General features: G+C 43.7%; 2 protein-coding genes across 3 annotated transcripts in view; one reads left to right on the plus strand and one right to left on the minus strand.

The window, feature by feature from the left end:
* The window catches only part of c5 (complement component 5), a 57595-nt gene extending 50913 nt beyond the window's left edge, over positions 1 to 6682 (plus strand). Inside the window, exons 31-40 of one of the 2 annotated variants that reach the window (XM_035786369.1) lie at positions 847 to 940; positions 1254 to 1293; positions 1916 to 2018; positions 3245 to 3319; positions 3487 to 3592; positions 3685 to 3771; positions 3959 to 4048; positions 4229 to 4312; positions 5974 to 6112; positions 6240 to 6682. In XM_035786369.1, the coding sequence (XP_035642262.1) occupies positions 847 to 940; positions 1254 to 1293; positions 1916 to 2018; positions 3245 to 3319; positions 3487 to 3592; positions 3685 to 3771; positions 3959 to 4048; positions 4229 to 4312; positions 5974 to 6112; positions 6240 to 6372 (951 nt within the window). In that variant the 3' untranslated portion in view covers positions 6373 to 6682. Of the gene's footprint in view, positions 1 to 846; positions 941 to 1253; positions 1294 to 1915; positions 2019 to 3244; positions 3320 to 3486; positions 3593 to 3684; positions 3772 to 3958; positions 4049 to 4228; positions 4313 to 5973; positions 6113 to 6239 lie in introns of those variants that run through there. The other variant, XR_008064297.1, reaches the window with a different exon arrangement.
* cntrl (centriolin) overlaps positions 1 to 10268 on the minus strand; it is a 226409-nt gene that overhangs the window by 75584 nt on the left and 140557 nt on the right. The gene's annotated exons all lie outside the window — the stretch shown is intronic.

Raw genomic sequence — 10268 nt, forward strand, 5'->3', positions numbered from 1 at the left:
GTGTTTTACGTATCGTAGATTCGTCAACAGAGATGTTAGCATGTTCCAGAGATTTCTGTAAGTCTTTAGCTGACAGTTTAGGATTCTTCTTACCCTCATTGAGCATTCTGAGCTGTGCTTTTGCAGTTATCTTTGCAGGATGGCCACTCCTAGGGAGAGTAGCAACAGTGCTGAACTTTCTCAATTTATAGACAATTTCTCTTACCCTGGACTGATAAACATCAAGGCTTTTAGAGATACTTTTGTAACCCTTTACAGCTTTATGCAAGTCAACAATTCTTAATATTAGGTCTTCTGCGAACTCTTTGGTTCAGGGCATGGTTCACATCAGGAAATGCTTCTTGTGAATAGCAAACTCAAATTTTGTGAGTGTTTTTTATAAGGCAAGGCAGCTCTAACAAACATCTCCAATCTTGTCTCATTGATTGGACTCCAGGTTAGCTGACTCCTGACTCCAATTAGCTTTTGGAGAAGTCATTAGCCCAGGGGTTCACATACTTTTTCCAACCTACACTGTGAATGTTCAAATAATGTATTCAATATAGACAAGAAAAATACAATAATTTGTGTTATTAGTTTAAGCCCACTATGTTTGTATATTGTTGTGATTTAGATGAAGATCAGATCAAATGTTATGACCAATTAATGCAGAAATCCAGGTAATTCCAAAGGGTTCACATACTTTATCTTGCCACTGTACATTTAAGTAATGATTTACATATACCCATTCATTCTTGAATAATTTATTTTATGCCTCATGAGCTTAGTTCAAATGTCATACCCAATTGTTGTTTCAACTCTAGATTGGCCCATTAAACAGTATGCTCAATTCTTATCTGACAACAGATGAAAACCGTTTATTATAAAACAACAGAGACCAACAAAAACTGCAAATTTGACATTTCCATTGAAGTGCATCATCCTAACAAAAAGTCCAAAGGTATGACAGTGAATCAATGTCTGTAAACTTACTACAACCATTTCTCTCACAATAAACATGGAAACAAATATACAATACCAGTCAACAGTTTGGACACACCTACTCATTCAAGGATTTTCTTTATTTCAACTAGTTTGATTTGTTGAACACTTTTTTTGTTACTACATGATTCCATATGTGTTATTTCATAGTTTTGATGTCTTCATTATTATTCTACAATGTAGAAAATAGTAAAAATAAAGAAAAGCACTGGAATGAGTAGGTGTGTCCAAACATTTGACTGGTACTGTAGCTTTAATTTCTACTTCACCAGATACTATGCTGCATTCTTCTCGAATTGTCGCATGTGCAAAGTGAGTAAAATATTTGGTGTTTTTTAAAATTAATCGAATAAAAAATATGAGCTGGCGCACACCCAGAGGAAGTGATTTTATGTCGAGGTGCTGACTGACAGAGAATAAACTATAAGCTATGAAAATAAATAGAGTCACACACTCTATATATTAGTTCACAGTAATGTATTGAGTAAATCACCATCATTTTATTTGTATTTGAATTTATCAGGGATCCCCATTAGCTGCTGCTTTGGCAGCAGCTACTCTTCCTGGGGTCCAGCAAAATTAAGGCAGTTTATACAATTTTAAAACATTACAATACATTCACAGATTTCACAATACACTGTGTGCTTTCATGCCCCTACTCCACCACTACCACATATCTACAGTACTAAATCCATGTGTATGTATTGCGCGCGCGCGTGTGTATGTGTGTGCATGTGTATGCGTGTGTCTGTGTCAATGTTTGTGTTGCTTCACAGTCCCCGCTGTTCCATAAGGTGTTTTTTGTATCTGTTTTAATGTAATTAAAATACAAAGAAAACCTAACGCTATCTCCACCACTGTAAAGACAATGCATTTCTGTATAGTAAAATATACTTCATAGAACAGTGCTTAAATTGTCTCATATGTTTTAAAGATACAATCCCCCTCCAAACGAGGTATTCACTGACTCCAGCCACACCGTCATGGAAATCCAACTACCCACTGGGGTGCAACCCTTCCAAGAAGATCTGAATATGGTAATTAACATATTCATGTTTTCCACTTTCTCCTAAATCTACACTGAACAAGTGTTGGTCCCATGTTTCATGAGCTGAAATAAAAGATCCCAGAAATGTTCCATATGCACAAAAAAAATATTTCTCTCCTATTGTGTGCACAACTTTGTTTTACATCCCTGTTAGTGAGCATTTTTCCTTTGCCAAGATAATCCATTCACCTGACAGGTGTGGCATATCAAGAAGCTGATTAAACAGCATAATCATTACACAGGTGCACCAATAAAAGGCCACTCTAAAATGTGTCACAGATGTCTCAAGTTTTGAGGGAGCGTGCAATTAGCATGCTGACTGCAGGATTGTCCACCAGAGTGGTTGCCAGAAAATGTAATGTTAATTTCTTTACCATCATTGTCGTTTTAGAGAATTTGGCCGTACGTCCAACCAGCCTAGGACCTCCACATCTGGCTTCTTTACCTGCGGAATCATCTGAGACCAGCCAACCAAATAATTTCTGCACAAATTGTCAGAAATCCTTTCAGGGAAGCTCATCTGCATTCTCGTCGTCCTCACCAGGGTCTTGACCTGACAGTTTTCTATGGACAACAAACACAATTGCATTTTATCGATGGCAATTTGAATTCACAGAGATACTGTGACGAGATCCGAGGCTTATTGTTGTGCTATTCATTCGCCGCCATCCCCTCATGTTTCAACATGATAATGCATGGCCCCATGTCGCAAGAATTTGTACACAATTCCTGTAAGCTGAAAATGTCCCAGTTCTTCCATCGCCTGCATATTCACCAGACATGTCACCAATTGAGCACGTTTGGGATGCTCTGGATCTACGTGTACGACAGCGCGTTCCAGTTCCCGCCAAAATCGAGCAACTTTGCACAGCCATTAAAGAGGTGTTGAACAACACAATCAACAGCCTGATCAACTCTATGGAGATGTAACGAGATGTAGCGCTGCATGAGGCAAATGGTGGTCACACCTAGATACTGACTGGTTCTGATCCACGCCACAACCTTTTTTTAAAGATATCTCTGACCAACAGATGCATATCTGTATTCCCAGTCATCTGAAATCCATACATTAGGGCCTAATTAATTTATTTCAATTGAGAGATTTCCTTATATGAACTGTAACTCAGTAAAATCCATATTTTTGTTAAGTGTATTTGTACACTGTTCCACATGAATGAAATGGCCTGTTTGGTTGTGTGATCAACTCCCTCACAGTTTCGGGATGGACTGGAATCTGTGATATCTGACTACAAGATCACAGGAGACAAGGTTGTGCTTCAGCTGGACTCGGTAAGTTCCACTTATCTTCTCTTCTGCTATTGGAACATGTTGGTTTAGGTGTGGTCATTCAAATAAATCATATAATGTAGTCCTGTACTGTAGTTTAAATTTGTCCTAATACTTTAGTTCAAGTGTGTCATATAATGTTAACACTGTCATTGCCTTTCACACTACAGGTCCCCTTTGACCAATCCGTCTGTGTGGGATTCCGTATAAAAGAACTCTTTCGAGTTGGCATGGTCAGTGCTTCCTTGTTTAAAATCTACGAGTACAATGATCAAGGTACAGTATGGCGGAAAACAAAACCCATAGAAACTAATATACCACAGGAAGTTTGAGCAACTTTAAAATAATCCTTCTCTATTGCTCCACAGAGAGCCAATGTTCCAAGCTCTACTCCCCTCCTATAGAAACCAAGCTACTGCGGCTTTGTGTAGGGGAACAGTGCCACTGCATGGCAGGTAAGTCATATGGGCTCAGAGGACAGTGGTGTTAGTGAGTAAATTATAAGCATTGAAGATGTATGGAGGGTGGAACATTAGTGGGTTTGGATAAAACTGGTTGGTCATTTGTTCAAGTTAATGTAAATTATGGGTGATAACTTTGTTTATTTTTATTTGTGACTGCAATCCGTTGCTGTGATGATAGCGGAATGCTGCAACTTCAAATCAGAGTTGGATCCCAGCATCACTGCTGAGAAAAGAAGACAAACTACCTGCCGTGACAATATAAAATATGGTAAGATGATACTTTGTTAGAACTTTTACCACCTCATCAGTAAAAATGGTCTCCAATGCCCAATTGATTTATTGAAGAAATTTCACATTTGTAGAGGCAGTCTTTTTGGTATGATGAGCTTATTCTATTTGTTTCGTTTAGGAGGACTTGCATATGATATGTTTGCGTCTTTTCTCGCAGCTTTCAAGGTAAAAATCAAATCCATTGCGGAAGAAGGTGATTTTAGTACTTATGTGGCAAATGTGGAGGATCCCTTCAAAAGGGGTAAGTCTATCTCCTATAAAAACTTTTTAAAGTGAAGTAAGAAATATATATGTACAGTAAGTGAGTACACCCCTCACATTTTTGTAAATATGAGTATATCTTTTCATGTGACAACACTGAAGAAATGACACTTTGCTACAATGTAAAGTAGTGAGTGTACAGCTTGTATAACAGTGTAAATTGGCTGTCCCCTCAAAATAATTCAACACACAGCCATTAATGTCTAAACCGCTGGCAACAAAAGTGAGTACACCCCTAAGTGAAAATGTCCAAATTGGGCCCAAAGTGTCAATATCTTGTATGGCCACCCTCATTTTCTAGCACTGCCTTAACTGTCTTGGGAATGGAGTTCACCAGAGCTTCACAGGTTGCCACTGGAGTCCTCTTCCACTCCTCCATGACGACATCACGAGGCTGGTGGATGTTAGAGACCTTGCACTCCTCCACCTTACGTTTGAGGATGCCCCACAGATGCTCAATACAGTTTAGGTCTGGAGACATGCTTGGCCAGTCCATCACCTTTACCCTCAGCTTCTTTAGCAAGGCAGTGGTCGTCTTGGAGGTGTGTTTGGGGTCGTTATCATGTTGGAATACTGCTCTGCGGCCCAGTCTCTGAAGGGAGGGGATAATGCTCTGCTTCAGTATGTCACAGTACATGTTGGCATTCATGGTTCCCTCAATGAACTGTAGCTCCCCAGTCCCGGCAGCACTCATGCAGCCCCAGACCATGACACTCCCACCACCATGCTTGACTGTAGGCAATACACACTTGTCTTTGTACTCCTCACCTGGTTGCCGCCACACACGCTTGACACCATCTGAACCAAATAAGTTTATCTTGGTCTCATCAGACCACAGGACATGGTTCCAGTAATCCATGTCCTTAGTCTGCTTGTCTTCAGCAAACTGTTTGCGGGCTTTCTTGTGCATCATCTTTAGAAGAAGCTTCCTTCTGGGATGACAGCCATGCAGACCAATTTGATGCAGTGTACGGCGTATGGTCTGAGCACTGACAGGCTGACCCCCCACCCCTCCAAGCAATGCTGGCAGCACTCATATGTCTATTTCCCAAAGACAACCTCTGGATATGACGCTGAGCACATGCACTCAACTTCTTTGGTCGACCATGGCGAGGCCTGTTCTGAGTGGAACCTGTCCAGTTAAACCGCTGTACGGTTTTGGCCACCGTACTACAGCTCAGTTTCAGGGTCTTTGCAATCTTCCTATAGCCCAGGCCATCTTTATGGAGAGCAACAATTATTTTCAGATCCTCAGAGTTCTTTGCCATGAGGTGCCATGTCGAACTTCCAGTGACCAGTCAGTATGAGGGAGTGTGAGAGCGATGACACCAAATTGAACACACCTGCTCCCCATTCACACCTGAGACCTTGTAACACTAACGAGTCACATGACACCGGGGAGGGAAAATGGCTAATTGGGCCCAATTTGGCTGTGCGTTGAGTTATTTTGAGGGGACAGCAAATTTACACTGTTATACAAGCTGTACACTCACTACTTTACATTGTAGCAAAGTGTCTTGTCTTTGGTGTTGTCACATGAAAAGATATACTCAAATATTTACAAAAATGTGAGGGGTGTACTCACTTTTGTGATATACTGTATATGTGTTTAACTTTATTCCTGTTTTGTGTAAATGACAGGGTTGGACAATGTCAATATCAACACAGAGGTGGAATTTGTCAAAAAGGCCAGTTGCAGTTCTGTGGATATGAAGATTGGTGGGCAGTACCTGATCATGGGTGCAGACAGCATGCAGATACGAGTTGGCAGAAGTTATAAGTGAGTGTGTGCATTGGTCTTTATTTTGGATTACAAAAATATTATAAAACTTGGCTACTGACAATATACTGTTGCACTATAACCACGTCTTTTTTGATTCAGGTCTGACCCTAACCCTATGTTTCAGGTATCGATACCCTTTGGATTCCCAGGCTACAGTTGAGATGTGGCCAACTGAATGTGAGGGAAGTCCCGCCTGCACTAAATATGTAGACATTCTGAATGATTATGCAGAACGTGTTCTATTTGAAGGCTGTTAAAGGGGCACTTCACCCTTTTTCAACACCAAATTCATAATCTCCAGCACCAAGACAAAAAACGGCAGGTTTAAGTCAGGAGACACTGACATCATCTGGTGTGCATCACATGACAACTATGAGCAGGCAAAGGTTGCTTTAGACACATTTAGGCATTTTTTGTTTATAGCAGCTAAATATAAAAGGAAACAGCAAGATACTAACTCAGAAAGACACAACATAATTTTATGATATGGTGTTTTTAGGATTATTAGGAATACATAACCGTGCCATAGGTCTCATTAATTTTGTACAAATAAACAGATGATATGGATTTTGTGTGTGTGTGTCAGTAGCTGTGTGTGTGTAACATCATCTGGGATGCCAAGCCAGGGAAAATAATGGATATTACAACCTATGTGTTGTGATAATTGCATTGTTTGCTCTATAACCTGTTAGTTCATAAACTGTACCTTGACACCGAGATATAGGCCTAAGGCTGAGACAATAAGAAGAAACATTAGCTACATGTTGACCTTTCTATCCTTTCAGGCCAGGGGCATAATATATGAATTTATAGTTGGATCAGAATCACCTGTATAATCATTGGCCAGTACGGAGAATGAAGTAAAACCACATGTCCAAATCCCTATTGTAACGGTTCTCTTGTGGTGAAGGAGAGTCGGACCAAAATGCAGCGTGTAGATTGCGATCCATGTTTATTCAACAAAAGTAACACGAATCTATATTAAACACTACAAAACAATAAACGTAACGAAAACCGAAACAGCCTAATACTGGTGCACATACACACAGAATAAGGACATCAAGACACTAAGGACAATCACCCACGAAACCTGGCGGATCCTGGCCGACTGGCAGATCCCGGCCGACTGGCAGATCCCGGCCGACTGGCAGTTCTGGCAGATCCCGGCTGACTGGCAGTTCTGGCAGATCCCGGCTGACTGGCGGATCTGGAAGAGTCTGGTTGACTGGCGGATCTGGAAGAGTCTGGTTGACTGGCGGATCTGGAAGAGTCTGGTTGACTGGCGGATCTGGAAGAGTCTGGCTGACTGACGGCTCTGGAAGAGTCTGGCTGACTGGCAGATCTGGAAGAGTGGCTGACTGGCGGATCCTGGCAGACTGACAGCTCTGGCGGCTTCTTACAGACTGGCAGCTCTGGCGGCTCCGTGCAGACTGGCAGCTCCTTGCAGACTGGCAGCTCTGGCTGCTCCATGCAGACTGGCAGCTCTGGCTGCTTCATGCAGACTGGCAGCTCTGGCTGCTTCATGCAGACTGGCAGCTCTGGCTGCTTCATGCAGACTGGCAGCTCTGGCTGCTCCATGCAAACTGGCAGCTCTGGCTGCTCCATGCAAACTGGCAGCTCTGGCTGCTCCATGCAGACTGGCAGCTCTGGCTGCTCCATGCAGACTGGCAGCTCTGGCTGCTCCATGCAGACTGGCAGCTCCATGCAAACTGGCAGCTCTGGCTGCTCCATGCAAACTGGCAGCTCTGGCTGCTCCATGCAGACTGGCAGCTCTGGCTGCTCCATGCAGACTGGCAGCTCTGGCTGCTCCATGCAGACTGGCAGCTCCATGTAGACTGGCAGCTCTGGCTGCTCCATGAAGGCTGGCAGCACTGGCTGCGCTGAACAGGCGGGAGACTCCGGCAGCGCTGGAGAGGCGAGGCGCACTGTAGGTCTGATGCATGGTGCTGGCACTGGTGGGACTGGACCGAGAACACGCACAGGAAGCCTGGTACGGGGAGCTGCTACCGGAGGGCTGGTGTGTGGAGGTGGTACTGGATAGACCGGACCGTGCAGGCGCACTGGAGGTCTTGAGCACCGAGCCTGCCCAACCTTACCCGGTTGAATGCTCTCGGTCGCCCTGCCAGTGCGGCGAGGTGGAATAGCCCGCCGAGCGCAAGGCTGGTGCCATGTAAGCGGGCCCAAAGGGACGCACTGGGGACCAGATGTGTAGAGCCGGCTTCATGGCATTTGGCTCGACGCTCAATCTAGCCCGGCCGATACGCGGAGCTGTAATATACCGCACCGGGCTATGCACCCGCACTGGAGACACCGTGCGCACCACAGCATAACACGGTGCCTGCCCGGTCTCTCTAGCCCCGGTAAGCACAGGTCTCCTACCTGGCATAGCCATACTCCCTGTGAGCCCCCCCCCCCAAGACGTTTTTGGGGCTGACTCCCGGGCATCCTTGCCAACCGTGTTCCCTCATATCGCCGGCTCCTCTCTCCGGCTGCCTCTGCTCTCCTCGCTGCCTCCACCTGTTCCCATGGAAGGCGATCCCTTCCTGCCAGGATCTCCTCCCATGTGTAGCAACCCTTGCCATCCAATATATCGTCCCATGTCCATTCCGCCGCTGTTGCTGCCTTTGTTGCTTCTCTTGCAGCTCCTGCCTGTTACCACGCTGCTTGGTCCGGGTGTGGTGGGTGATTCTGTAACGGTTCTCTTGTGGTGAAGGAGAGTCGGACCAAAATGCAGCGTGTAGATTGCGATCCATGTTTATTCAACAAACGTAACACAAATCTATATTAAACACTACAAAACAATAAATGTAACGAAAACCGAAACAGCCTAATACTGGTGCACATACACACATAAGGACATCAAGACACTAAGGACAATCACCCACGAAACACACAAAGAATATGGCTGCCTAAATATGGTTCCCAATCAGAGACAACGATAAACACCTGCCTCTGATTGAGAACCACTTCAGACAGCCATAGACTTAACTAGAACCCCCCACTAAGCTACAATCCCAATACATACACACCACATACAAAAACCCATGTCACACCCTGGCCTGACCAAATAAATGAAGATAAACACAAAATACTTCGACCACCTATCTCCATCTGTGGCTAATTTAGGAAAGGGACAATTTTAGTTAGCTAGCTAGCCACCGGAGGATACCGACACAACGAGATGCAACAATTCAAGTTTTCTGTCAATGACGTTTGGCTTCTGATGTGATGTGATTGCTATGAAGCCAAAACCAAACTGGTTTCCCTTGACACTTTATTTTGGTGTGCCAAGACCATTCACAGCTGAGCTCTCTCAGTTTAGCTCAACGCTAACTGGCTATAAAATATATCAAGGGAGGCCAAATGCTCGATGGTGTCCCTTGCATTCAGTGCTACGGGCAACAACGTCATACCCCTTTTGACCAGACAGCATCAGTTAGATGGGCTACACATAACCGAGGGGCGCTGTTTCGTTCACTCTGATGCTTTCTCCAGTGATATACATTCAGCCTCTTGCGCAAGGAAATGTATGAAACACAGAGATGAAAGAAATTCTTCAGTATGTTTTTTTTGGAAGGGGGGGGGTTGGGGTGGAGATCCTGACTTCCCTTGGCATCCATGAGTACAATACCATGCTATCCAATACAATACACTACAAATGCTGTCTACCTTTCAACCAAGTCATTGGTCACAATCAATATCAGGCATGACATTTAATACATACTACTTTAATACATTGACTTACATGGGGAATTGGTCCCAAAATGTTGCTAGTTTGCAGTGTGTAAAATCACTGAACTTTCCCTTAAGTGTATCACAGGATAAAAAATTCTATGCAATAGGTTTTGTTAGGGCTGTTAGGGCTGATGAGTAGATTAACCTGTCTAGGACTGGAACACTCCGCAACAGCCAGTGAAAGTGCAGGGCGCCAAATTCAAAACAACAACAATCTCATAACTAAAATTCCCCAAGCATACAAGTATTTTACACCATTTTAAAGATCAAATTCTCGTTAATCCAGCCACAGTGTATGATTTCAACAAGGATTTACAGCAAAAGCACCACAAACAATTATGTTAGGTCACCACCAAGCCACAGAAAACACAGCCATTTTTCAAGCCAAAGAGAGGAGTCACAAAAAGCAGAAAGAGAT

The sequence above is a fragment of the Oncorhynchus keta genome, chromosome 14 (assembly GCF_023373465.1).
Source record: "Oncorhynchus keta strain PuntledgeMale-10-30-2019 chromosome 14, Oket_V2, whole genome shotgun sequence".
Taxonomy (NCBI): Eukaryota; Metazoa; Chordata; class Actinopteri; order Salmoniformes; family Salmonidae; genus Oncorhynchus; species Oncorhynchus keta.